The sequence below is a fragment of the Equus caballus genome, chromosome 7 (genome assembly GCF_041296265.1).
Source record: "Equus caballus isolate H_3958 breed thoroughbred chromosome 7, TB-T2T, whole genome shotgun sequence".
NCBI classification, from domain to species: domain Eukaryota; kingdom Metazoa; phylum Chordata; class Mammalia; order Perissodactyla; family Equidae; genus Equus; species Equus caballus.
This window is the reverse complement of record NC_091690.1, coordinates 52,207,540-52,235,272: the sequence shown is the minus strand read 5'-3', so window position 1 is coordinate 52,235,272 and position 27,733 is coordinate 52,207,540. Positions and strand designations below refer to the sequence as shown.

The window sequence follows — 27,733 nt, the reverse complement described above, 5'->3', positions numbered from 1 at the left end:
GGCATTCCTGCGGGGGAGGCCCGGGCCACCGCGCGCCCACCCGAGGTCCGCCGGCGCCCTCTCGTGGCCACGCGGGCGAGGCTGGACCTGACCATTCACGCCTGGGGCGGAGCCGGGTGGGACCCGCAGCTACACCCCTGGGGCTCCCTCTCCAAGCCGGTTCAGGAGCTCAGCTCCATCGCTCAACCTGCTGTGTGACCCTGGGCGAGTCCCTCAACCTCCCTGTGCCTCATTTGCTCCACAATTTGGGGCAGGACATTTCACCTTTTGGTGCCTCGGTTTTGCCATCTGCAAAATGGGTCAATGGGCTATTCGATTGCTGGGAGGATTAAAATAGATACTCCAGGGGAACGTGGCTACAGGAAACATGCATTCCCCAAGGGTGGAGGGGTTCCCTTCCGAGGGTGCCGTGTCCCCAGCGCCTACAACAAGGCCAGGCATGCAGGAAGTGCTCCAATTTATTTTATTCATTTTCTAATTCGTTGTGGAGTAAACGCTTATCATTCTTTTTGGGGGACCTGGATTGGGGTGAGGTAGAGAGCGTCTGAGATGTGAGTTCCTGCTGTCGCTCCTTCACCCGCGCCCACGTCCGCCTCCATCCGTTTGTTCGTTGGCTGAGGCCTGTTTGTTTTCAAAGTGTTTCTGCCTCCTCTGCTGCTCATCGGTACCCAAGGGCGGATCTTCGCTTCCTGGCTCACCCTCAAGTCAACACTGAAACGCACGGGAGCCACAGGCCTGGGCACGCTTCGGAAAGCCTCGGATGTGCCTGCCTGCCAAGGCTTCCCACTCGGGAGCCAGAGACACTGGCCCTGCAGGAGAGAGCCCAGCCTGGAGAGAAAGGCGGGAGGGTCTGAGAATAGAGCAGCTGCCGCCCCTCACCTTTGCAGAACCCCCTGTCCTGGACACCTGGGGCCCCCTGGAACAGAGTGGGAGGTGTGGACGCCTGGTGTGGGGACGAAGATGTGAAGGGGAGAGCTCACCCCAGCCAAGGGAGAGCCGAACAGAATTGGTGGAGAGTCCCTGAGAGCCTGGGACAGCGGTGGAACATGCGGCCCTACATGGACACCAATGTTCTAGAACCTTCCAAATTGGGTCTCACCTGCTTCCCTGATCCAGGCCTTCATTTGATGCAGTGGATTTTTTGCTTCATAAGAGATTGTTTACCGTAGACTTAAGAGCATTACCCATCCTCAGGGCTCACGTCACTGACACGGGGAGAAGTTGCTCCACATCCCGGGGCCTCAGTTTCCCCTTCTGTACAACGGGTGGCAATTCTTACTGCAGGATGGCTGTGAGACTCCTGTGAGTGTGCACAGAGCACCTAGAACAGTGTCTGGCACACAGGAGCTTCCACCTGCCTCACTTGTTTCTGACACACTTGGTTTTCCAGCTCTCAACAAAGACAGTCCGGAAAGCAGGCATGCGTTGGACCCAATTCACAGGAGGCTGTGAGGTTGGAGGAGAAAGTACTCCTCGGGCCTTTAGTGAGTTCTTGGTCAATGTCCACACGACAGAAGCAGGGCCTTTGTCTGTGCTGTGTCTCCAGCATCCTAAGTAGGGCTGGGCTCCTAGTAAATACTTAATGGATCTTGGTTGGATAAACATACATTATCATTATTTTCGGGGGTCGGGGGCCTGCCAACAAGCAAGACTCGCCAAGCTGGCACTCTTGACTTCACTGAAGATGGAAGAACCAGACAGACTTGTCTGCAACCCCACACTTCTGAGAGGCAGAATCACAAAGCGAGGTCAACATTTTCTCAGGCATCATAAACAGCCAGCGAGAATTGTTTCAGGACAGAGAAAGCCCTTCTTCCAGGAATGCTTGAAGTGTGATGTGTTTTCATTCCTGGTTTCATATGTATAATTTGCCTTCTGGAAAAAGGAGCCCGGCGAGACGGGCATAAGTTTTAGAAACAATGGACAATGGTCACAATTTACCAAGAGTAATTGTCTCCCGCGAGGAAGGAGAAAAACCAGGCGGCGCGCCCTGGGTGCAGAAGGATCTGATTCTAGCGAGAGAGATTGACCCGTGCATTTCCCAGAGGGTTCTGTTATGGGGGGCGCTGGGGCCAGACGGCTGAATGACAACTGGCTGTTTGTGCCTGTGATTAGGAAATGAAAACATACACCTATCCTCTCCCACTGCAGGAGCCGCCCCAGGAACTCTGGCCAATTTCACAAGAGTGGAGGTGGGGACAACCCTATCTGCTCCCTCCAGCCAATCTCAACCAAGCCCTGAGTCCAGTGCGCCATCCACATGGCCCAGGCTCCTTGCTGGGGGAGGGGAGGGCTTCAGGATGAGACCCCGTGGCTCACGGGAAGGACACCCCCCCTGCCACTGTGGCTCCCAAGGTGGGAGGCGGCTGGAACACTGCTCAGTGCCGCTGTCCACAGCCCCCAGTGGAAGCTTGGCTGAGAAGGGAGGAGCAGCTCCCTTTCCCCTCATTGAATTTATGGGGATTCCGCCCCCTGCCCCGGTCCATTTAGATATTAACTCAGCTGGGATAGGCCAAACAAACAGACCAGAGCTGGGCAGACAAGAGGACAAGCACCTGTGACCTGGGGCCCCACGTCATCCTCCCACTGCCATGGACGTGCCCTGGCCCCTGGGGCTGCTTCTAGTCCTCTTGGGGACCCCCCTCACCCATGCTGAGCCGCTGTGAGTCTGGAGGCCTGAGGGGACTCTGCCAGCTGCCTGCACATCTGCCGTCTGCGTGAGTCCCTGTGTGCGACCCCGTCTGTCTCCGCCGTGGCTTCCCCACCTTGAGTCCCTCCGTGCTCCTGTTTGTCTGCTGGCAGGTACATCCTGGTGACCCCCCGAGTGCTATGGGTCGGCAGCCCCGAGAACATCCACGTGCAAGCTCACTCCGACTGTGGGCAGCCCCTCACCGGTCCCCTGGAGGTGAACCTCATGGTGTGGGACTTTCCCATGAAGAGGACGGTGGTGGCTACTAGCCAGCTCATGCTGTTGCAGGAAAATAACTTTATGGTCCAGGCACTGGTGACGGTGGGTGATGGGCCAGGATGATGGGTGGCTGCAAAGGGAGGCTTTGGGTCTGCAGCAAGGGTGGTGAGGGGCAGTCTCTCGAGGGACTTCCCACGAAGGACACTGGAGAGTAGACACAGGGCCTGGATAGGCTTACTGCTCCTCTTATGTCCTGCCGGCTTAAATCCAAATTCGGGTAAGACAGGGTTCCAAGAACGGCCATGATCAGCTCATTGGATGCCTCTGGGTGCATTAACAAAAGGCGCCCTCTGCTGGTGGCTTGGGAAGCCAATCATGGACGGGATTGCAGCCCTCCTGGCTGGATACCTTTGGACGTGGCCGTCTTGCTCCCAAAGGCAGAGCCAGAAGGCCCCCATTCAATTGCTTCTCCAAGATCTGGCCCAGAGCTTGGGCCCCAGGGTTCGAGACTCCAGCAGGGCCTGAGGAGTGCGGGCATCTCTCCCCAGATTCCCGAGAGCCTGGTATACCCCCCACAACAGGGGAAGCAGTATGTCATCATCCGGGCAACGTGGGCACCCATCTCGTCGTCCTCCTTCGTGGAGAAGCCAGTGCTCGTGGCTCCCCACGCTGGCTATATCTTTATCCAGACAGACAAGACCATCTACACGCCTGAGCACTTGGGTACAGCCCCCAGGACTTGACCCAGGGCAGGCGCTGACTCTCGTCCCTGGTCTCCCCCGCCCAGTACCCAACATGTCCCAACCCCCAAGGTCTCCTTCTGTCTAACATCCCCCCACTTCCTGAGATCTTAATGACTACACCCCCCCCTCTCCAAACTCTCTCCCACGTTCAGGGTCTTTCCTCCTCCTCCAGTTCAATACCGGGTGTTTGCCGTGAACCACAGGATGGATCCCGTGACCAGGACATTCACTCTGGACATCAAGGTGGCCTCTCCTGATAGGAAGGTGGATCCTGGACACTGGGGTGATATCATAGGCTGAAGGCCTGGGGACATGAGCCACCCACCCGTTGTCCCCACAGAACCCAGACGGGATCACTGTGATGAGCCAGGATCTGCAGGCCAACAGAGGTTTCCTCGTGAGCTCCTTCCGCCTCCCAGAGCTCATCAGGTGCCCCGCCCCCCCGGGAGCCCCAGGGCTGGGAGGATGGAGGCTCTTCTTCTCAGTCTCCGTCCCTCCTAACTCTCTGTGCCTCAGCCTTGGGACCTGGAGCATCGAAGCCAGTTACCAGAGTGCGGCCAGGCAGAAGTTCAAGGCAGCCTTTGACGTGAAGGAATATGGTGAGCAGGGTGTGGTGGGGAGGGCCAGGTGGGATACGCAAGGAGCAGGGCTGGTCTCATGGTGTACCTACTGTGTGCCGGGGCCTGAGCTGGGTGCTGGTGAACAGGACCACATCTTCCAGCCCTTGGGTGTTGCCAGAGTCACCGAGGAAGGAGCAGGGCAGGGAGGGGACAAGGGGGACAGTAAAATGCTGAGGGTGTCCACTACCTTTCCTCCACCCAGTGCTCCCGTCCTTCGAGGTCCAGCTGAAGCCAAACAAGACTTTCTTCAGCCTCAATGATGAGGCTCTGGGCGTGGACATCCGGGCCTGGTGAGTCCCCTTTGGCCCAGCCTGGCCAGAGGACGAGGCACGCCAAGAAACTGAATGAGTAGAGAGAAGTGGACCACTTCTGTAGCCCTTAGGGTATGGTAGGGGGGATCTCTGCCACCCAGGAGACACTCTTGGCCACCTATATTGTCCTATGAGGTTGTGAAGACCACTTCTGCCACCTGTGAGGTTGTGCAGACCATCCCTTCAGGCCTCTGGGTTTGGACAGGCCATTTCATCTACCTAATGGAGTTGTACCACATCTCATGGTTTGGACCATCTCTGAAGGTCCACGAGGTTGCACAGGCACCTTTGCTGTCTTGTGAGGTTGCCCAGACCATCTCTGCAGTTCTACGAAATTGCAAATGCTACATTTGCTGCTTTATGGGATTTATAGACCATCTCTACAGCTCTGTGAGGTTGTACAGGCCATGTAGTCTGCATAAGGTTGTAAGGGCTGTGTCTGCCACTTCTTGACATTATACAGACCATTCCTACAGCCCTGTTGTGCTTTACAGACCACCGAGTCTGCCTGATAAGGCTGTACAGGCTACCTATACCATCTTATGAGATTGCACAGGCCACATCTGCAACCCAAAAATGCTTTAAGGGACATATTTGTCACCTCCCAGGGTTGTGTGGGTCAGCAATGAAGCCATCTAAGCTTCCAGGGGCCACTTCCACCCCTCTCAACATTTTGCCACCATTGCTGCAGTCCCGTGAAATCAGACAGGCCATCTCTGCAGCCACATGAGGTTCTGTGGGTGCGTGAGAGCCAGTCGGGTGGCACTCCATCCCCCAGGTATACATTCAACGAGCTAGTGGATGGATACGCTCTGGCCATCTTTGGGATAAAGCAGGATTCCTGCCGGATCCCCATCCAAAGTTCACTGCAGAGGGTGGAGGTGACTGAGTTCTGACCCCTCCCCCGCCTCCCATCTCCTCTCCCTCATCTTCCCTCCACCACCTCCCCCCACTGCCTCCCCTCCCCTACCCTCTTCCACTCCCCAAGAAAGCTCTTCCTCTCTCCTGCCCTGAGAGCAGATCTCAGAAGGCCAGGGCCACGTCTCCCTCCAGAGGAACATGCTGATGGATGCATGCCAAGGCCCAGAAAAGGACTTCAAGGAGATCTCAATCTTTGTCAATGTCACTGTGTTCTCTTCAGGTACCACCCTCACTCAGGCCCCTGGCTGAGGTCATGACAATCTGTTCTTTCCCAGCCCAGACACTCTGAGACCTCAGGCCACCTCCCAGCCTCAGTTTCCTCATCAGAGACATGGGAAAATACCAGAAAGCCTGGGAGGAGCTGGAGTTGTGTTGCTCTCTTTCCCTGCCTTCACCAAGATGGGTCTCCCATACCAGCAGTCTCGCCACCCCCCCAAGAGACTGAACTTCCTCCGTAGGTCTCACAATCCCCTTGTCTCTCCATGGGGTGAGATGGTCCAGGCCGAGATTTCCGGGGTGAAGATCGCCCAGATCCCATACAGCATCAAGTTCATCAGGACACCACAGTATTTCAAGCCGGGAATGTCCTTCCACTTCAGGGTCAGAGACTAAGTTCACGCCACCCAGAGACTCAGGGCTCCCTCCCCCAAAAGATGCCTCCCCCAGGGAGACAAAAACCCACACTGGACTCACTTGCCCCCCACAATTCATCTGTCTGAGGACTGAATCCATCATAAGCCCCACACCAAGCCCAAGCGCCCCTCAGGTCCCGACCCAGGTCCCCTGAAGTAGGCTGATGGCCCCAGAATTTCTCTATGGGGGGGCTTAGGGGTTCATTTTGAGGCTGCATTTGCACAGCAGGCTTGCCGTTTTTACGTGCAATCATTTGGGGTAACTCTGAGATGTCTGGTGGCCATTAGGAAAACTAGAAACATCCTTTGGTGTCAATTGCACTCAAGTTTACCTCAAGCCCTCCACATCTCCTCCTACCCCCTCCACCTCCAATTCCCCCTAACCCCACTGCCACGCCAACACCCAGAGCCTCCACATAGGGTCATAGGGTTGTGCATCATAAAGACTCTAATATGAATGGTGTCCCTGGTGTTGTTCAGTGAGCAACTTGCACAGCTATGCAAGCCGTCCTATCCAGACTACACTTTCAGTCCCCACTTCTCATGCCAGGCCACCCCCGCACCTGTCCTTTGTCTCATGCTAGATTCCACCCTAGGTTTTGGTCTCAAATCCTGATGGGTCTCCAGCCTCCAAAGTCCTCGTCTGCTGCCAAGAACACAAAGTGTACACTTCGTCCAATGGGGAGGCCACTCGGTCATCAACACACGTGGAGATCTGGACAAGCTGCCTATCGTGGTACCGACCTGACAGGGCAGAGATGGCGGGATTGCGTGAACTGGGAGGGTTGGGAGTTAATTGCCCATTGCTCTCTCCAGGTGGAGACAGATGAGTCTCTCCAGTCCGGGGAAAAGGCTTCAGCCACCATGACAGCTTGGCCCTACTCAACTCAGGACAGGTCAGGGAACTTCCTGCACATCAAGGTGAAGACATTGGGCACAGAAGTTGGCAGCAACTTGCAGCTGAGCCTCAACACAAACCATCGGGACTCGACAACCAAGGATAAGATCACTCACTTCACCATCCTGGTCAGGGGCTAGGACTGGGACCTGAGTCAAGGAATTCTTTCCCTGGAACACTCTTGGCTAGCTGGGTTGGAGGAACTGTGACAAGTGGTGTGAAGGTAGGAACCATCTGGGGCGGGCTCAGGCCAAGAGGCTGAAACAAAGGGACTGTGGGTCTCCCTTATGAGCTGGCCCTGCCCTTCTCATCCTTGGCCTCCCTTGTCTCCAAGGTCCTGAGTAAGGGCCAGATCGTGTACGCCAAACGTCAGCCAAAAAGTCTTCAGAATGCTCTCATGTCAGCTAGCATTGATGTGACTTCAAAGATGCTGCCCTCCTTCCGCATCCTGGCCTTTTATTTACTGCCCAGAGCAACTGGCCAGGACCCTGAACTTGTGGCCGATTCCGTATGGATTGATGTGAATGACACATGCATGGGGATGGTGAACCAGACTCCCTAAGTTGCACATCACCATCAAAGAGCTGAGGAGAGGGCATGTCAAAGTTCAAGGACTCCCAGTCTGGGGGCAGGCGAGAGGAAGTGGAAGAGATGTGGCCTTAAAAGCTCAACCTAGGGCGTGGAGAAGATACAAGTAAATGCATGGGGTTGAGATTAGCCTGGTGGAGTTCTCTGATGCATGAACATGAAAGTGGAAGCCCCTTGATAGACTATGAGTCCCTCTCCCTGACTTCTCTCTTTTTCCTGGCTCAGCTGAAGGTTGGCTTGAAAAATGACCAACGCCCCCAGATTTTGGAGCCCAACAGCCGGGTGGAGGTGAAGGTGACAGGTGATGCAGAGGCCACAGTGGGGCTGGTGTCTGTGGACAAGGCTGTCTATGTCTTGAACAGCAAACACAAGCTCACACAGAAGAAGGTGAGAGTATGTGGGCTTTTGCCAAGAGGTTGCCTGGAGGTTCTAAGTGGGGCCTCAGTTTCTTCAGCTATTAAATGAGCAATACCGATGCTTGAGAGGGTTCAAGAGCCAGTGCACAGCATGGGTTGGAAGGTGGTAAGAGCTCAATAAATGAGAGATGGTGTGAGAATTATTACTTGAGCAGCAATTCAGTGCACCATTATGCCTTCCCTGGAGGGGTCATGCAGGCTCCACATCCAGCTTTCTCTCTTGCCCTCCAGGTCTGGGAAGTGGTAGAGGAACACGACATTGGCTGCACTGCAGGCAGTGGGAAAGACAGACTTGCTGTATTCAAGGACGCTGGATTGGACATGAAGATGAGCACAGGGATGGACACCCTAGCAAGTTCAGGTACAGGCAGTGGTTGGGGCAGGAGGAGGGCAGAGGCAGGGGCCATGCTGCCTAGTGGTTAGGAACGTGGAGTTTGATGTCAAACAGGTGGGCTAAAATCCAAGACCCTGACACTTACCATGGGCCAGTCACGTTTCCTCTGAGTCTTATCTCTCTGTCCATAAAATGGAGATAATAATAGAAGTCACCCACTCTGTGTTAGTTAAGGTATAGGTTTGGCCACATGTATCAGAGATACAAATGAACAGTAGCTTAAACTGGGTAGAAGTTTACTTCTCTCTTAGTAACTATGCAGAGGTCATTCTGGGACTCAGATTCCTTCTATCTTGTTGCTCTGCCATATTTCAAGATGGCGCCTCACCAGGACCTCATGCCAGACAGCAGGATGGAGAGAAGAAGGAAGAGGTAGACACTCCTCTCACATCTCATTGGCCAGAACTCAGTCACATGTCCCCACCCAGGTGCAAGGGAGGCTGGGAAAAGTAGTCTTCATTCTGAGTGATGTAAAAGATAGAAATTTAGTTGCCACAGATGAAGGGGGAGAATGGATACCGAGGACAACTAGGAGTGTCTTCTTTAGGCTGTAAATAGTGGTATTAACAATAGTTTCTGTTTACTACAAGCTGGACCCTGTGCTAAGTACTTTTATATGCATGATCTCATTGATAGAATTATGATTATACCATTTTACATAGCTGGGGAAATTAATGCCCAAGAGGTTAAGTGACTTGCTGAAGATTGCACAGCTTTTAAGTAGCAAATTTTGAACATCAGGAGACTGTGGAATAAAATGAGGTGATGCATATAAAGCCCTGGGCATACAGTAAGCACCCAGAAACTATCAAGGATGTTATAATGATCTTGACAATTGTCCTCTCACTCTTTCCTCTGACCCCCAGAGTGGGACTGCCCCTGGAGCCCCCCTCCTACCCGCCGCTGCCACTCCCTGAAGAGGCTGGAGACCAAGAGGAATGCAGGTCAGAGGGGATGCGCCCCTCGTGGCTCCCTAACCTACTGTATTCATCAAGGCTTAGAACAGAGATGAAACCACTGTAGGTACTTCAAGCAGGGAGGGAGGTATTTAACGAGGGGAGTTTGGTGCTTTCCAAGTCATCAGATGGGCAACAGGAGTAAAAGTTGGAAGGTTGCTTGCTGGGACTCAAGATCACCCCACCACAGTTCTTGCAAATCGTGAAATCTCAGGAACCTGCAACCGATATCTCTCATGGGGCTGACGAGTAGATGGTGGAACACGGAATTGTGCCCATTGCAAAGACACGCATAGACTGAAGCCCACCCATCACCTATTGCTGCTGCAGGGAAAATGGCCTTCACATCTTTCTAGCTTTCAAATCGTACACAAGAGCATCTTGGTGGCAGAATCTAACTCCATCGAGAACCCCAGCAGCAAGGGAGTCTGGGAAATGTAGTTTTTAGACGTCTCGCCTCTGGGATACAGGAGGGAATGTAGATGAAAGGAGACAGGAGTGCTGAGTATGAATGAATAGGATGTAGCAATCCTGCCACACCCGAGGCCAGGGTGTGGACCGGAACAGGAAGCTCTGAGCCTGGAGTTCAAGGAACATGGGAAGCAGTACTGGGTGGCGTTCGCTGAATGGATTCTATCAATATTAGATTTTTCAGTCTCTTTGAGCAATGCTGGTGATTCTGTGGATCTAAATAAAAGGACAGTAAGTGGACTCTAATGAAGATTGAGGTAAAACCCTAATTCTAATTTCCATATCAAAACTCATGCTAACCTTCTGGGAAAAGTTTAGAAAAACTGTGGTTTTGTTTATGGTAATGATCAGCGATATTATTTAACTACAGGTGTTCTAATCTTGTGATGGGGTGGAAAATGAGATTTTTTAATTGCCATAGTATTTTTATCTTTAAGCACATTCCTTCAGTTGGCTAATTTAGAAGGATTCCACTTGACATCATGCTTAACAGCAAGTTTTATGTTTTCATTTAAAATATATATATAATGGAAATTGGGAGTCAAAATGGCATCTTGGGGGATTACCAATCCCTGTCAAAAAAGAAGAAGGAAGAGGAGGAAGAAGAAGAAGCAAAAAGAAGCAGCATGAATTCTGGTCCCATCTTTGCCACTTGTGAGCTGTGTGGCCTGGGCCAGTGAATGGACCTCTCTGTTGCTCACCCTCCTCATCAGAACTCACCACATGGGTTCAGTGTTGGGGAAGGCCCAGGCAAAGTGCCAGGACCAGCATCTGCCAGAGCTGGGGCTAAATAGAGGCCAGGTGTACACGGCATTGGGGTGGATGGGTCCCAGCTCCCTCAGGTCTCTCTCAGCCCCTCCTCTGTCCCTCTAACCCTGGCCCACAGTGAATAAGTTTGAGACAGAGCTGGAGTGAAAGTGCTGTGAGGCTGGGCTCCGGGAGAGCCCAGTGGCACTGTCGCATGAGGAGAGGACCCGGCACGTCCACCACGGGCCAGCCTGCGTCGCCGCTTTCCCGAGCTGCTGCCATCTGTCTGATGCCCTGACTCAGGAGGCGCGAGAGGAGCAGCTGCTTCTGGGGACAAGTGAGGGGGTCACGGCAGGGGGCCCAGGGTTGGGGGGCTCCGTGAGGGGCACGGAGTGCCGGGGGACAGTCAAACGGTGATAAGGGCCACAAGGGGATGGCGTGGGAGCGCCCCACTGAGGAGTCAGGTGGGCCACGGGGGAGACACAAAGGAGACCCCTGCCCCGTGTCCTCTCCTTGCAGTGGATGAAGACAAAGACTTTGATGACATCTTCCTGGACGACCTGCCCGTCCGGACCTGGTTCCCTGACAGTTGGCTCTGGAGGAAGATTACTCTGCCAGAAAGTGGATCAGGGTAGGACCACAACCCCGATGCCAGCATCTGGCCCCTGGTCCCTCCACACATCGGTCCTGGCCAGTGCCCCCACTGGTGACGCTGAGCTCTCAGGATTGTCCCAAGATAGAAACTTTCCTGAATAGGGGCACAGATCCCAGTAGATCCCCCCAGATGATGACCCTCTGGTGATAGTGTGTCAGTGGAGTGACCCAGTGACACCCCCCCCCAGAGTGATCATAATCCTGGGACAGTGACCCCTGATCCACAGGCTTGCTTCAGGCAGCACAAACTCACTGATGTCCCCCCGACCCCCGCCGCCGCCCTGCCCCCGGCTTCCGGCAGCATCTTGCACAGCAGCATTCTCGTGAACGTGCCCGACTCCATCAGCACGTGGCAGTTGGTGGCCGTCAGCCTCAAGGCTGGACAAGGTAACCCCACAGACCAGTGCTGAGAGGACGGGAGAGCGTCCCGCCCCGGGACAGCGGGCCTCCAGGTCACTCTGACGCGTCTGCCGCTTCTAGGTCTCTGCGTCTCGGGTCCCTTTGAGTTGACAGTCAAGAAAGAGTTCTTTGTGGATCTTAAGCTGCCCTCTTCTGTGATCAGGAATGAGCAAGTCCAGATCCAAGCCATTCTGTACAATTTCAGGGCCCGCCAGGCCAAGGTGAAGCCCGCGGCTTTCCTTCCCCACCGAAACATCCGTCAAGGGATTGGGTTTTTTTTTTCTTTTTTGAGGAAGATTAGCCCTGAGCTAACTTCTGCCAATCCTCCTCTTTTTGCTGAGGAAGACTGGCCCTGAGCTAACATCCATGCCCATCTTCCTCTACTTTATATGTGGGACGCCTACCACAGCATGGCTTTTGCCAAGCGGTGTCATGTCCGCACCCGGGATCCGAACCGGCGAACCCTGGGCCGCCGAAGTGGAACATGCACATTTAACCGCTGTGCCACCAGGCTGGCCCCACGTCAGCGTGTTTTATAAAGGGGATGGAGTGTGTCCATTATTTGAAGGGTGCAGTGAAGTGGTGGCCCTTTGAAAAAGCTTCTATTTTCTCGTTTAAACCTCACAATGACCTCATCAGACAGATGCTATTATTTTCTTGGTTTAGAGATGAACTGAGGCACAGAGAGGTTAAAGAGCTTTTCTGAGATCACACAGCACATAAGAGGCCGAGTAGGTTTGAATTCAGACGGGGTCATTGCTTTCAACCACTGTGCTGTGCTGTCACCTACTCGGGACTCTCAGGGCAGGGGCAGGGAAGGGACTGTGACTCTAGGGTCCTGGGTCACCCCCGTAACTGATCACCCTACCCCAGGTCGGCATGGAGTTCCCCTACAAGGAGCGACTCTGCAGCGCTTCAAGGCGGGAAGCCCCATACCGCCAGGTGGTGGTCGTGCCCCCCACCTCCTCCAAGACGGTGCCCTTCGTGCTTCTCCCACTCGAGATAGGCAAAGTGGACATGGAGGTCAAGGCTTTGGGCCTCGGGATCCAGGATCACATGAAGAAGACGCTCCTGGTCCAGGTAATAGGCACCCACCACCTCTTGCTGCCAGTGTAGGCAGCAGGGCCTCCCCTGCAACCCAGGCTGTGTGATCCATCACAGAGCCCTCACTTCGGGACTTTGGAGTCAGGGTGAGTTCAAATCTTGTCCCTGCTGTGTGACCTTGGGCAGCTTACTTAACTTCTCTGAACTCCATGTCCTCGTTTCCAGGATGAGGATGATCATCGTAGCGACGAATAATCAGAGCTATGAAAATTATGCATGATCAGTATGTGACCCATCAAAAATACTTTGTTTACTTAACACACACGTTTAGCCCTTACAATAGAGTGCTTTAAGAATAATAATCCATTGAGCCCTAGGAACAATGCTGGAATGTAGGAACTATTATTCTCTCCCTTTTATGCATGAGGAAACTGAGGCACAGCAAGGTTAAGTAACTTTCCCAAGGTCACACAGCTAGGAAGCAGAAGAGCTGGGATTTGAAGGCAGATATCAGGGCTCCAGAATCTACTTTAATAGTTAATCAATGTTTCCTCCTACGGTCATTGTGATTGTCATTATTATTACTGTTGTTGTTTTTCACTTGCTTCCTCATTGCATCCCACAGGCAGGAGGGTGGACAGAGCTGCTCTCCCACAGCATCCTCCTGAACCCCCAAGGTTTGTGGGGTCTGCAAGGAGCATGTGGGATCCCACCCTCCCGGGCCGTTCCAGGGCAGAGAGGCTGACCTGACGGGGTGCGGTGAGGTGGGTGGTCCGAGCTCCTCCTGGGCTCTGTGCCCTCTGACCTCCCAGCCCCAGAATCTGCTTGTCAGAGAAGGTTGTGTCCACTCAGGTCAGACCCAGACAGAACTGGTGCTAAAAAAGGACGTTTTGAACCAGATGCCCAATACAGAGGCCGAAGTGTTTGTCAGTGTCCAAGGTACTGAAGACAGAGCTGGGGGACAGCTCCCCCCAGGGCCTGCCTGGGCACAGACAGTGCAGGAGGGGCTGGGGGTGCCCATGTGGGGCACTCAGGGAGCCGTGGGGGCTTAGGCCATTCCCGAGGTGACCCTGCCCGCCTGGCAGGTGACATCCTTGGTGAGACAATCCTGGGCAGCCTGACACCCACAGAAACACAGCAGCTGCTGAGGCTCCCAACGGGCTGCCCCGAGCAGACGCTGAGCTCCCTGATGCCCGTGATCATCCTGACCAGCTACCTGGATGCCACAGGCCAGTGGGACAAGGTCAGGGTGGAGCACAGGACCCAGGTGATGAAGAACATTGTCAGTGGTGAGAGGGGACCCTGGCGGGGCCTCGAGGACGGTGTCCAGGGCTCTCTGGGTGGAGGGCTGGGGTAACCCCAGGGACCCTCCCAGACAATAACACCCAAACTCTGACTCGTCTCCCAGATGACGTGATACCGAGTCCCCCAGGGGACCCCCAGCAGGGCCCCCAGGTTCTGCCTTCACCCTGCCCTGTCTCCAGGCTGGAGTCTGACAACGGGCCCCCTGGTTCACCCCAAAGCCCCAGGTTATGTTATATTCAGACACTGTGTCGGGTTAGACCCACCCCTGGTTACACCCCCAGGGAGGCCCCAAGCAGAAAACCCCCAGGGGGTGGCCTGTTGGTTCCACCTGAGTACTCACACCTTCCCAGCCCCCCTCCAACCCCCCAGGGAACCAGAGATGCACCCCGCTCATGACACCCGGACAGAGACCCTCAAGTTAATTTGGACACAGACCCGTCTCCCGGGCTACACTCAGACATCAACTCTCCATCCAGGAGCTCTCGAGAGTGAGCTCCAGATAATGCCCAGACACTGTCACCCCCAACGTTACCCCAGAAGAGCAGACGCCCAGGGAACCCTCAGGTAGTACCCGAGTAACAACGCTCAGAGTCCTCCCTAGAGGCGCCCCCCCCCCAGACGACACTCAGGAGGACCTTCCACCAGGCGGCACAGACACACTGACAGCCCTAGTTTACAGTCAAGAAAGAAGCCCCAAGGAAACTGGCACGTGGTGGCCCCCAGAGTCCCCTCTTTCCTGAGTGTCACCTTCTCTGATCCCTCCGAGTGACTGTTCCTGGTCACATCCTCCCCAGATGACCCGATGGGGCGGTTTCCCAGGTCACCCCCAGACACAACAGCACACGGGCTCCCACGGTCACACCTGAGAGTGACCTTCGTTTACACATGGGCCCAGCAGCCCCCTCCCTGATGCACCCGGACAAGCCCCCTCCTCCAGGCCACCTCTAGATGTGATGCACTCTCAAGTCACACCAACACCCTGTCCTGCTCCCGCCCAGATGATGCCTGACACCTGACCCCCACACCCACCCCCGCCCCAGCCATCCCCAAACCCTCCCCCCTTACCCCCCAGCCCTGCTCTCCTTGCAAGCTCTCCTCCACCCTATCCTGCAGGTTACACTCAGATGCTGACCCACAGGCTTCATGACGGCTCCTACCACTCCAGCCAGGGCAGCCGCGGAAGCACCTGGAAAGGATGAGGACGCTGGCAGTCCTGCCCACCCCCCCAGGAAGCCCAAAGGGCCAGCCTTGGGCTTGATGACCCCAGGGGCACCCACACTGCGGGGCCTTGGGGCCGGCGGCACAGGCAGACTGGGGAACAGCAAATGAGGGGTCGGTCTGGAGCCGTGTGGTCCAGGGTGTGGACTCCTCCAGACGGGTGTAGATGCCTGTGTCCTAGAACCCCCCTGGGCTGTCACTCCTGGTCCTCACCCACCCTATCTCCCTCCCAAAAGGCTAACGAGCTATGTCTTCCGGGTCTTCACCCTGGCCTACCACACCGCGACCGTGACCACGATCAACATGCACACTCTCTGTGCCGTTGCCAACTGGATCATCACCCGGAGGCAGGCAGAGGACGGGCGCTTCTTGGAGAAGGGCCCTGTGATCATGGCGTCCATGCAGGTGCCCACCGCCCCCCTGCCTGGGCCGCTGCAATAAAACCCAGGGCTCTGGGCACTAACAGTGGAATCTCAAGCCCCTGACCTGCTCTCAGGTAGAACGAGAAAAGGGAAGAGCCGAGGCTTGGTCCCCAGCATCACATCCCCTGCTCTGGACTGCCCTGCACTCCATTGCAATGTGCGGGAGGCTGGGCAAGGCTGGGACCCCATCTCTCCCTCACCCCCACATCAAGCAGGCCCCAGTCCTGGCCCCCATGCCTCACAGGGCCTGCGTCCTGCCATCCCCCCACCAACACGGCTGACCCTCCCAAGTATCCCTCCACACCAACCTCCAGAAACAGCTTACAAACAGTCCTGGAGGTCTCTGTCCTGCTCAAACACTTTCCGTGGCTCACACTTGCCCACGACTATCTCTCTGCTATCTCCCTCTCTTCGTGTCTCCTCTCAAGCCTCACCCTTCCCTACTCCCTGCTCCTGGGTCCCTCCACCTCAGCTCCGTGTCTTAGCTTATGTTGCCCTTTCTGCATGACATATCCCCACTCCAGCCCTTCTTTTCCCCTCACCTGGCCAAATTATGTTTTCTCAGATACCACCTCCTCCAGGAAGGATCCCCTGAATACCAACCCTCTGCCTGTCTCCATCATTGCACCTATCACATTAGGCATTCATTCATTCATTCATTCAACAAACATTTATCCAGCAACGGCTGTGTACCAGGTCTTGTGCTAGGCAGAGGGGAGACACAGCAGGAAACAAGATAGATACAGCTTGGGATGGGGGGAGGCAAAAGTTCCCCAAAGAATTATAACTAGTGATTAAGTCCATGGGTGAGAAATACCAGGAGAGAGTATTGAATACGGGTCACGTCTGACCCTGGGGGTGTCAGGGGAAACCTGCAAAAGGAAGTGGCAATAAAGCAGCAACCCAATGGAGGAAGAGAGCTGGTGGGGGAAGAATGGGAAAGAGAGCTTCAGGCAAGGGAAGCAGCATGTGCAAAGGCCCTGAGGCTCCAGCACATTTGACAACATGTAAAAGAGACCAGGGTGATCAGAGCCCAAAGCTAGGGGAGAGGACAGTCCATCCTGAGGCCTGAAAGGGAAGAAGGATGGCGGATCCTGGAGCCTGCAGGGCATTGGGGGCCTCAGTGAGGATTTGAAATAGTCTGCTCAGGGTCTGCTTTTTCCATACTGTGAGTCCTTCCAGGGAGGGAAGAGGATCTGGTTCATTGGCAAGTGTCTGCTGAATAAAACTCTGGATAAAGGAATGAAGCCAGCAAAGACAGATTGCACCTCCAGGGGTAGGAGGACTCAAGGAGTTGGAGGGTCTGTGTGAGCGAGAGCCTGACAGGAAGGTGGCACAAAGAGGTTACAAACACAGGTTTTACGAAAACAGACGAAAATCAGCCAGGCAATAAGTCTAATGTCGATGTAACCAATGTGGCATGTTAGCAGTGGTCAGGGGAGGGTTGCAGGGAAAGGGGGATCAAGGTGATGGCGGTGTGATTTTGGAAGACTTCATTAGGAGATGATAAATGTACAGACCAGGAGGTGAGAGAGCAAGTCATATAGATAATGAGGGGAAGAGTGTTCCAAGCAGAGGGAAAAGCATGTGCAAAGGCCCTGAGACTGGAATGTGCCCAATATGTTTGAAGGGCAGAGAGGAGGCCAGTGTGAAATAGAGTGAGCAAGGGGAGAGGGGGATGAGGTGAGGGCAGGGAGGGGATGGGACAGAGGTTCCCTCTGCAGGACCTTGTGGGCTACAAGGAGGATGTGAGCTTTTTCTCTGAGTGAGGTGGGAGCCATGGAAGGTTCTGAGCACAGGAGGGACGTGACCTGATTCGAGACCTCACAGCCTTCATTGGCCACTGTGGGAGGAAAAGACCGCGAGGGGCGTATTCATTTCCTATGGCTGCTCTAACAAAGTATCACAAACTGGAGGGCTTAAAACGCCAGAAGTGTATTTATTTTGTCAAAGTTCTGGAGACTAGAAGTCCAAAATCAAGGTGTCGGCAGAGCCATGCTCCTTCTGAAAGCTCTAGAAGAGAATCATTTCTTGCCTCTTCTAGCTTGGTGGCTCTGGTGTTCCTTGGCTTGTAGCTGCATCGCTCCATTCTGCGTCTCCATCTTCATAGGCCCTCCTTCCTTCTGTGTGTCTTCATGTGGCCTTCTTATAAGGACACTCACCGTTGGATATAGGGTCCACCCTAATCCAGTATGACCTCTCTTTAACTAGTTACACCTGCAAAGACCCTCTTTGCAAATAAGATCATATTCTGAGGTTCCGGGTGGACATGAGTTTGGGGGCGGGGGGCACTGTTCAACCCAGTGAAGGGGTTGAGGGTGGAAGCTTGGAGACTGCAGAGGAGTCCAAACCCTAAGTCAGTCATTAACTAGCAATGGGGAGACTTCACCTCTCTGAGCCTCCATTTCCTCATCAGGAAAACGGAGCTGCTGCAAGAATGCTTGGAGGTAATGTAGAGAGTTTAGCCCAGTGCCCTCCGTGGCTGTTAGGTTTTGTTGGTAAGGCAGACCCCATACGGGCAAATCTCAAGATGGCCCCTCCTCCTCCTCTCTCCTTCCCTCTCCCCATCCTGCTTTCAGCATCATCCAGCCCAGAGCTGGGCATGTGGGAGTTTTCAAGGTCGGGGAGGTTGGAGAAGATGGTCCCAAGATGCTGACGGGACCATGGGTGTGGTTCTGCATCCACAGGGTGGCTACCAAAACTCTGAGGCGGACGTATCCCTCACAGCTCTTGTCCTGATCGCCCTGAATGAAGGGAAGGAATTGTGCATCAAGGACGTCCTGTTAGGACCCAAAGAGGAGGGCAGGACCTGCAGGGTGCCATACGCCCTCCACACAGGGAGCTCCCCCACCCCCACGTTCCTCTCAATGGATGCTTCTCTTCTAACTCCCAGACCCCTTTCCCCCGATCACCTTCCTCTAGCCTCCTCTCTCTGACTCTCTAGAATTTGATTGCCAGCATGAAGAAAGCCAGTGACTTCCTGGAACAACGCCTCCCCAGCATTCAGACAACCTTTGCCATAGCCATAGTCTCCTATGCTCTGGTCCCCACCAACAGCCCCAAAGCCAATGACTGCCTGGACATCTTTGCCAGCCATGGTGGGTGTGGGGCCACTTCTTAAACAACTGTGTGTCTGCCACAGTCATGGCGGTGGAGGGAGGGGGATTGCGTGGTCTCAAACCCAGCAATGAGTGCTTCGTCACTCAGCATTTACTGAGCACCGATGGTGTGCCAACTCTTGATCTTGGTTTCTCAGATCCTGAGAAACCAAGGTGAACAAGATTGATAAGGTCCTTGCCCTCAAAGGCCCCACCACCCCTGGGGGAGGCAGGCAGAAGACAAACAGATCAACAGAGAATTCCAAATTGAGATAAATGCTGAGATGAGAGCATACAAGGTGGGTGGGAGAGATGACAAGGGGAGGGGAGTATGGATTAGAGGGCTCAGAAGGCCTGTGGGAAAAGAGGACCCCTGAGCTGTTGAAAGATGAGAAGGCCAACCTGTGTGAAAGGCGAAGGACATTCCAAGCTAAGGCAGTGGGGCATGCAAACGCCCTAAGTGAGAAAGTGCTTGTTGTGGTCAAGGATGGAATGAAGGCCACTAAACGTGGGTGATTGAGAGGGCTCTGCCTCCCATGACCTACCCGACCTCATTCCAAAGTCCTTATCCCATCTTCCCCATTCCCCAAGTCAAGAGGAGTCGAGTTAGGAAAACTCACTTGCAGTAAGACTGGAGGGACTTGGAGGAGCCTCCTGGAACCTCGATTTCCTATCTTGAAATAGAGTCCCTGTCTCCTAGAGCGGTTCTGAAAATACAGTGTCCGTAAGCCCCCTCAAAGAATTCCACGTAAAGTAAGCGCTCAATAAAACAGCAGATGAGAACAATCGGGCCAGATGACACAAGGGGAGGGCAGGTCTAGGTAGGGGAGCTCTGATCTGGGTGACCAGGTGGCCATCCGTTTTCTACATAAAAGCCACTGGCCAGTGAACGACTCAGACAAGAACTCCCTGTACACCATTGAGGCCACGGCCTACGCGCTGATGCAGAAGCTGGATCTGGGTCGGCACAATGAGACGTACGCCATCATCAAGTGGCTCCTGGAGAAGCGGGAGCTGGGAGGCGGTTTCCAGTCCACCCAGGTGACCCGGGGTCTCGAAGAGGCGGGGCTGGGGGCGCTGGCCGAGGTGCTGACGCGGCCAGGCCCCCGGAAGGAGCTGTCCGTGGTGCTGCGCCCGGGGCGCTGTCTGTGGTGCTGATCCGCGGCCTCTGTTCCAACACCCAGGCCACGGCGGTGGCCGTCGAGGCCCTCACCCGCTTCAGCCAAGCTGTCCCCTTCGAGGGTGTCCAGGATCTCCGAGTCCAGATCAGCGCCCCTAAGACAGCCTTCAGCGTGGAGTGGCTCATCGATCAGAACAGTGCCTACCAGCAGCGGTCAGCAAAGGTGAGGCGCTCAGGGGCAGACGAGAAGGCCACACAGAGGTGGCATCGGACATGAGGCCAAGAGCCATATCCCTATCAATCTCCCTCCCCAAGAGTATCTCACAACCATTGGCAATACTGTCAATGTATTGATTCATTTATTCCACAAACATTTCCCCCACGTGCCAAACATTCTCCTGAGCATCAGGGGTACATTATGAAAGGTCTGTGGTCCCTGCTTTCATGGGACTTACAGTTTAGAAAGAAACGGAATCAATATATTCTATTTTAGGCTCTCTGAACACAGGGAAAAGAAATAAGTGTATAAAGGGGAAAATAATCTGGGTGTGGGGAGTAAGGTAATTTCCATGACCTTATCCCATGGAGGAGATGACATTTACCTTCAATCATTCGACCCATCTTTACTGAGCACTTACTGTGTGCCAAGCACTGTTCTAAGTGCTGGAAATACAGCCTTGAACAAGACAGAAAAAAACCCTGTTTCTGTAGAATTTTATATTTTAGTCGGGGAGACAAATAATAAAGACATGTGAATAAGTAGAACATATAGTGTGTTAAAGGCTGGCAAGTGCTATGGGGGGAAAATAGCAGGAAGCGGGTAGGGACATCAAGGAGTTGCAATTTTAGATAGGATGGGCAGGGAAGGTCTTACCAACAAGGTAACATTTGAGCAAAGTCTTAAGGAAAGGAAAGAGTGAGCCTGGTGGCTATCTAGGCAGAGGGAACAGCAGGTGCAAAGGCCCTGAGGCTGGAGTGTTCCCAGAATGGCAATGAGGTTTAAGCAGGGATGATGCAATTGGATGTGAATTTGTAAAATTTTGCTCTGGCTGATGACGGAAGAAGGTATGTGGGGGGCATGAGTCGATGCAGAGATGCCAGGGAGAAGGGTCTTGTGGGGGTTCCATGCCTGGGGAACTTTGGAGATGCTATGGATAGATTAGACAGATGTACATTCGGACATAGCCTGAGTCAGCAGTTCTGGTTGATCTGTGACAGGGTACACACCACAAATGTTCTATCAAGAAGGAAAAGTAGGAGCTGCCTAGTGGTGTTGTGGTTAAGTTTGCAAGCTTCAGTGTTCCGGGGTTCACTGGTTCAAATCCTGGGCAAGGACCTACACCCCGTTCATCAAGCCATGATGTGGCAGTGTCCCATATACAAAATAGAGGAAGATGGGCACAGATGTTATCTCAGGGCCAATCTTCCTCACCAAAAAGAAGAAGAACAAGAAGGAAATGTAAAACTATCTGCATGGGGAGAGCTGGGCATTGAGTGAGCAGACCCCAAGTTAGGGAAATAATGAGGCGCCAGTGCCCTTGCATGCTTTCCTCCCACCCCCACTGCATTCGAGCCATGTTTGCTGCTTCCTCCACCTTCCAATACGCGTCCTTCCTCCTTTCAGTTCTCTGCTCAGGACGAACTAGAGATCAGAGCCAGCGGCAGAGGAAGAGGCACCGTCTCGGTAGGTCTGGTGTCGCACCCTCGAGATCCTGCGCTGGAGCCCAGGGCCCCCAGTGGGTGGGAAGAGAGGCCAGACTAGACTCCAGGACAAGATCAAAATCAGTAATAATTTGAGCTACCATTTATGGCACTGCACTTTGCTAGGAACGAAGCTGAGGACGCCTCCAGCACCCCCTGGGAAGCTGGTAAAAATAAGGACTCCATTCAACAGGTGGGGAAATCGAGGCGCAGATAGAGTTTCATTTGCTCTAAGTCAAGAGTCAGGGGAGATAGAGGCCTCTGGACCCGTTTGCCCCTCCATGCGAGTCCCTGGAGGGGTGTCTCCTTCCTTGCCCCCCTCAAGGGAGACTCTCCCTCAGGGTGCCTCCCAAGGCGCACCCTCCCCCCACTATCTGAGCCAGCAGCCCTGTTACATCTTGCAGCCTCGTGCCCTGTGGCCCAGGACGACAGCCCTCTCATTCAGCAAATTTGAGGCAGCCTACCATCCTGCTTCCAGCAGTGGAGTCACGGGTGAACCCCTGCCTCTGTGGTGTGACCTGGGGCATGTCACACTCCTCCCTGAGCCCCAGTTACACTTCCATTAATTGCAGTAAAAAAAAAAAATCAGCTCCACGGTTGCATTAGCTGCATTTCAAGGGCTCAAGAGCCGCAGGCGACTAGTGGCTGCCTTCTGGACAGCAGATGGAGGCAGCTGCCATCCTCGCAGAAAGTTCTAGCAGAGCTGGTCTAGATGCCATGGGGTGTTCTGGCCGCTGCGCCCACGGACTGAGGGGCGGGCTTGGCTGTGAACTCCCCGCAGGGGCAGAGCCCCGGGCAGGCGAGGGCTGGAGCAGGGAGGAAAGGGGGTGGGTGGGACGGGCTCTTACTCCTTCCCTGCCCTGCAGATCTTGACCATGTGCCACAGGTCCCCAGAGTCCTGGGAGCACACCTGTAACCTGTTCCACCTGAACGTGACTCTCCAGAATGCCCCGGAAGGTGAGCCTGGCCCCAGGGAAGCCAACTCGGCATTTTTATGATTTTACTTGAGCTCTCATTCAGGAAGCACAGTTATTGCTTTATTCAGTCATTCGACAAACGTTTCGTGAGCATTTACTACGTGGCGCGCTCTGTTTATTGGCCCTGGGAACATAGGCATGAAGAAAAAATATACCTTCTTCCCCTGGAGCCCACATTCCAGTAGAAGGAGACAAACAGTAACACAACAACAACAATATAACAACAGTACAACAATAACAATAACACAGTAACAGTATATTATACTCTTACTGTTATTTATTTATAATAAATTAAAAAGAAATGAACCTACATTATAAAAAATAAATATATAGCATAATAGCCAGTGATGATAAGTGCCACGCAAAATAAAGTTTAAAAAGATGATTCAGACTTAGAGAGGTTCCAGGGAAGCTCTCTGAGGAGGCAGCATTTGAGTTGAGTAAGAGAATAAGCCATGAAGGATCTGAAGGAAGAGCATTCCAGGAGGGCAGAACAGCAGGTGCAAAGGCCCTGAGGCAAGAATGAGCTTACCTGGTTTGAGGAACAGTGAGGAAGCCAGTGTGGCTACAGAGGAGCAAGGGGTAGAGTCTTAGGAGAAAGAGTTGGAGAAGTGACAGGGGCACATGGCACAGGGACTTGCAGGCCACAGTGAGGAGGAGAGAGAACGCTGCCATTGGGAGCTCACCGCCGGGGTGGGGGAACAACCCTCTCCAGTCTCAGGACTTTTAGGGACCAAAAGTGACCAAGCTTTTGGCTTGAGCCCCATTTCTTAATAATAGTAATAAGGATAGTAATAATAACTGACAACTATAAAGCACTGATCTGACACTGTCTTAAGTGTTTTGCTTGTATTAACTCACTTAATCCTTACAACAACCCTGCTGGGTTAGGAATGTTATGAGCCGCTTCTCAGATTAGGAAACCAAAGCACAGAGAGGTTAAGCAACTTGCCCAAAGTCACACAGCAGACAGGATTTGAACCCAGGAAGCTAGTTCCTGAGGCTGTGTTACCCAGCCTCTAAACATCTGCTTTCTCTCTGCAGTGAATAAAAAGGGGGAAGAGACCTTACGGCTCCGGATGGAGACAAGGTCAGGGTACCAGGATCTCAGGCTGGGCGGGAGGAAGGCCTCACTTCTTGGTAACCAGATTCCCCAGCAGCTTTCCCTGTGGACCGAATGGAGGGGGGACCCGCCAAGCTTGCCTCTCTGCGCCTGCCCCTCACCCTATCTCTCCTGCGGCCCTGCCCTGCACCCTCCTCCCATGCTACCTCCTACCCCGCCCTCCCATGCTGCTCTTCCATCCAACCCCCCATCCGGCCAGGTCCCAGGATGGCGGGCTCCACCATGGCAAACATACTCCATGATCCAGGTACCTAGAGCCGCCTCCAAGCTCCACGGCTCGCCAGCATCCTCATCTCCTCCTTATGCCCCAGCCCCGCCCCCAGTCCTGCTCTGCCCCCCATATCCAGTGCCTGCTGAGTGCCAGGCTCTGCTCTAGGAGCTGGAGGAACAGCTGTGAGCAAGGCAGCCCCTCCGGCCCCAGGGGAGCTCACAGCCTATCAGGGGAGACAGGCAATAACCAAACTGATCACCCAGAATCAATGTAAAGTGACGGTTGTCATTAAGTGCAGCAAAGGAGCAGTCCGTGAGCCAGAGGAGGGCAAATGAGAGAACGATGTGGTGTGTGGGCCAGAGAAGGCCTCCAGAGGGAGTGATGCATGGGCTGAGATTGCAAAGATGCAAGGATTTTGCAGGGCAGAGTGGAGGAGGGAGGATTCCAGGCTGCGAGAACAGCATGTGCAAAGGTCCAGTGGCAGGAGAGAGACTGATCAAATGGAGGCTGGAGTGGGAGGAGGTGAAGTAGAAGAGTGAGACAAGGCATTTGGTAAAGGTCGTTAAGCAAGGAGATGACATGTCAGAATCCTGTTTGCTGAAGCTGTATGCTGCTGGGGGCAGAGGAGCGACAGGGAGACCCAGGAGTCCAGGCGAGAGATGACGGCAGTGGGAGGATGGGGGAAGGGACAGCAGGAAAGTGGGAGTAGACGGGAGCTGTGAAATCCCCAGGTTCCAGGGTGATCGAGAGGCCACGATGACCATTATGGAGGTCTCCCTGATCACCGGCTTCTACCCCAACCAGAAGGACCTCAAACAGGTAATAAGGGTCCAACCTGCCCACTGGTGTTGCCCTGGCAACCCCCACACTCCCCGTGTGTGCGCAAGGCAGCATCTACCCGGGTCAAGGTCCAGGGGTTAATGCCCCACGGTCAGCAGCCATGCCCTCTTCTGGTTGTCTCCCTGCATGACCTTGGCCAAATCTTTGCCCTGATTGTGCCTCAGTTTCCCCAACTGATTGGACAAGGGCTGGGAACTCTGAGAGTTACCCCGCACTGACTGGGGCTCCTGCGGCTGGGGGCCCCGGGGTCTCTGACCACCTGTAATCCTCACCCTCTGCCCCAGCTCACGAGCGAGGCGGAGATGTACGCCTTCCAGTATGAGACCAAGACGAGCTCCAGCGACAGCACCGTCGTCCTCTACCAGGAGAAGGTGAGGGAGGCCGGGGGTCCTGCGCCAGAGGCCTGTGGGCGGAGACCCCGCGGTCAGCGCCTTGGGTGGGGTTGCCAGACAGCCACGCCGTCTGAGGCCGGCTCCTCAGTGGTCAAGGCCACGTGGTCGGTGGGACGGCCAAGGCCCTGTGGTCAGTGCCCAAGGGTCAGTGGCCCTGGTCAGCTCAGACAGCACCCTCCTCCCCCAGCTCTCCCACAAGGAAGACACGATGCTGGGCTTCCGGGTCCACAGGATGCTGAAGGCGGAGTTCCTGCAGGCCGCGCACGTCACGGTCTACGACTACTAGGAGCCTTGTGAGCAGGGGTCTGGGGTGGAGGGGGCTCCCGGAGGGGAAGAGGCCTGTGATGGATGGGCCGGGAAGGAGGGCGAGGGGCGGGGCCAGGAGGGAGGGTGACGGACAGGGCCAGGAGGGAATGGGGCGTGGCCAAGAGGGGCCTGCGGGGTTGAGAAAGGCGCTGGAAGGGACCAAAAAGGGTGTGATGACAAGGGGCGTGGCTTTCTTGAGTGGTCGAAGCGGTCGGTGTGGGCCCTGGAAGGGCGGGGCCAAGAAGAGACTGGGCGTGGCCTGCTGGGGCTGGGGTGGGCAGGAAGGGGGCGGGGTCTGCAAAGGGGAGGGGCCTGTTGACGGGGTGGCTGGAGAGAGCTAGGCGGGCGAGGCCTGCGGGGGGCGCGGCCAGGAGGGAACACTGCGCCCAGGAACGCCGGCCCAAGGCAACCGCAGGCTCTCGACCCCTCTCGCAGCCCGGAGGTGCAGCTCCTTCTACAATCTGCCCACAGAGCGATCTTCCCTGCGGAAGATCTGCCACAAAGACGTCTGCAGATGCGCCGAGGGTGAGGTCGTGGGGACGCGGGGGCCGGGGCTGCAAAGAGATGAACTGAAAATAAATAGCAAAATGGTAGACCTAAATTCAACCATACAAGTTGACCCTTGTGATGACGACAGTCCCGGCTGACACCAAGATTGAGGTCCCACTTTGTGGGGAACCTTGATGCGAAGGCACTTCGCTAAGAGGTGCCCAGATTCCTGATCCACAGGAACCACAAAGTAGTGAAGCAACTTTTAGCTGCTAAATTTGGGGATAGCTTGTTATGTGACAATGGATAATACAGTGGCCATCCTTGGAAAATTGAATCGGCCACCACCTGGGTCCTTTCCAGCATCTCTGGTCGTTTGGGGTCTCTCAGTGAACCTGTCTAGCTCTTCACTCTCATCGGAGACCCGTTTCTCTGCCCCGCTCAAGCATGGCAAAGTTACGGGGGCCACCCAACGGCCCGCAGTGAGCCAGCAGAGGAGGAGGGATTTGACCCCAGGACTGTCTCACTCCAGATCTTGAGTTCTTGGTCATAGTGGCATGTATACATTGTAGACGACAAAAAGGAGACGTGTCTTAAGAACGATAACCATAGTTTCTTTGTGTGTTGTTCAAATATCTGCTGATGTCCCCATTGTGTCGTAGCCACTCTCAATAAATCTTCATGTTACTCTCTCCTCCGTTAGAACATCAGTTCCTCGAGGGTAGAGATTTCTGCCTGTTTGCTCGTTCCCAGCCTGGCACTCAGCATTTATTGACTAGATAAGACCCCGTGTCGTGCGGGAGCCTGTGGCATGTCCTGCCTCAGCGTCTCCAGTAGGTCTGGGGTGGGCCTGGAAAGCGGCCTCGTAACAAGCCCCCAGGGAGGCCCTGATGCTCTGGGAGGTTTGAGACCCCCCAGCTCTGCTCTCCCTCCTTCTCCCATCGCACTCCGCGCCTAGAGCATCTTGCATCTCACACACCACCTCCCTCTGGAATACCGCCGGGACGCTCCTTCCTCCTGCAACCAGGACATCCACAGGGAGCGTTATGGCTGTTTATCGATGCCCCTGGGGACCACGTGAAGGCAGAGCGGGTCTCTCCTGTGTGTCTCTCATTTAATCCTACAATAGGCGCCAGGACTCTGATCCCATTTTACAGATGAGCAAACAAAAGATTCAGCCATGAGCTCAGGGTCTCGAGGGGCAGACTCTGGTCTGAACATGCATCTGGTACCAAGAGTCAAAATAAACATTTATTGAGCACCAATTATGTGCAGGCTCTGGTCTAAGTACTTCACACACATTAACACCTTTTCTTCTTTCAGCAGTTCCATGAGATGGGGGCTGGTATTTGTCCCATTTTACACACGAGAAGACAGAGGCCCTGAATGGGGGCGTATCTTCCTGGAGTGCCTGGCAACAAAGTTCTCCATTTAATCTCAAACCTTGTTTCAGAAATCTGGACTTTGTTGTGATTTTTTTTTTTTGATGAAGAAGATTGGCCCTGAGCTAACATCTGTTACCAATCTTTCTCTTTTTCTTCCTCCCCAAAGCCCCAGTACATAGTTGTATATCCTAGTTGTAAATCCTTCTGGCTCTTCTATGTGGGACGCCACCACAGCACGGCTTGACAAGTGGTGTGTAGGTCCAGGCCCAGGATCTGAACCGGTGAATCCCGAGCCACTGAAGTGGAGCCCGCAAACTTAACCACTAGGCCACCAGGCCAGCCTCATGCCTGTTTTTAAGCTACTTGTTTTCTTTGAATGTCACCATCATGAAGTCAGACATAAAAATAAGTAGTTCAAAGGAAAAAGATCTGGAGAATACACAT

The 27,733-nt window shown here is 54.3% G+C and overlaps 2 protein-coding genes across 2 annotated transcripts; both read left to right on the top strand.

Annotated features, from left to right (window-relative positions):
- Positions 1–2,518: 2,518 nt before the first annotated feature.
- On the top strand, positions 2,519–11,646 carry LOC111774116 (complement C3-like). The gene is made up of 18 exons (XM_070273124.1): positions 2,519–3,010; positions 3,457–3,631; positions 3,824–3,894; positions 3,992–4,080; positions 4,168–4,250; positions 4,474–4,561; positions 5,361–5,463; positions 5,603–5,723; positions 5,962–6,103; positions 6,732–6,871; positions 6,952–7,256; positions 7,368–7,727; positions 7,847–8,008; positions 8,269–8,398; positions 9,298–9,375; positions 10,745–10,942; positions 11,125–11,236; positions 11,487–11,646. The coding sequence occupies exons 1-9, from the start codon at positions 2,915–2,917 to the stop codon at positions 6,021–6,023; spliced, it is 888 nt and encodes a 295-aa protein (XP_070129225.1). The 5' UTR covers positions 2,519–2,914; the 3' UTR covers positions 6,024–6,103; positions 6,732–6,871; positions 6,952–7,256; positions 7,368–7,727; positions 7,847–8,008; positions 8,269–8,398; positions 9,298–9,375; positions 10,745–10,942; positions 11,125–11,236; positions 11,487–11,646.
- A 2,464-nt stretch (positions 11,647–14,110) lies between these two features.
- LOC111774115 (complement C3 alpha chain-like) lies at positions 14,111–26,614 on the top strand. Its single transcript, XM_070273125.1, has 12 exons — positions 14,111–14,231; positions 15,121–15,630; positions 18,592–18,745; positions 19,621–19,786; positions 19,930–20,088; positions 21,490–21,549; positions 22,433–22,523; positions 23,588–23,633; positions 24,609–24,696; positions 25,002–25,088; positions 25,297–25,402; positions 25,851–26,614. The coding sequence occupies exons 4-11, from the start codon at positions 19,688–19,690 to the stop codon at positions 25,393–25,395; spliced, it is 729 nt and encodes a 242-aa protein (XP_070129226.1). The 5' UTR covers positions 14,111–14,231; positions 15,121–15,630; positions 18,592–18,745; positions 19,621–19,687; the 3' UTR covers positions 25,396–25,402; positions 25,851–26,614.
- Positions 26,615–27,733: the final 1,119 nt, after the last annotated feature.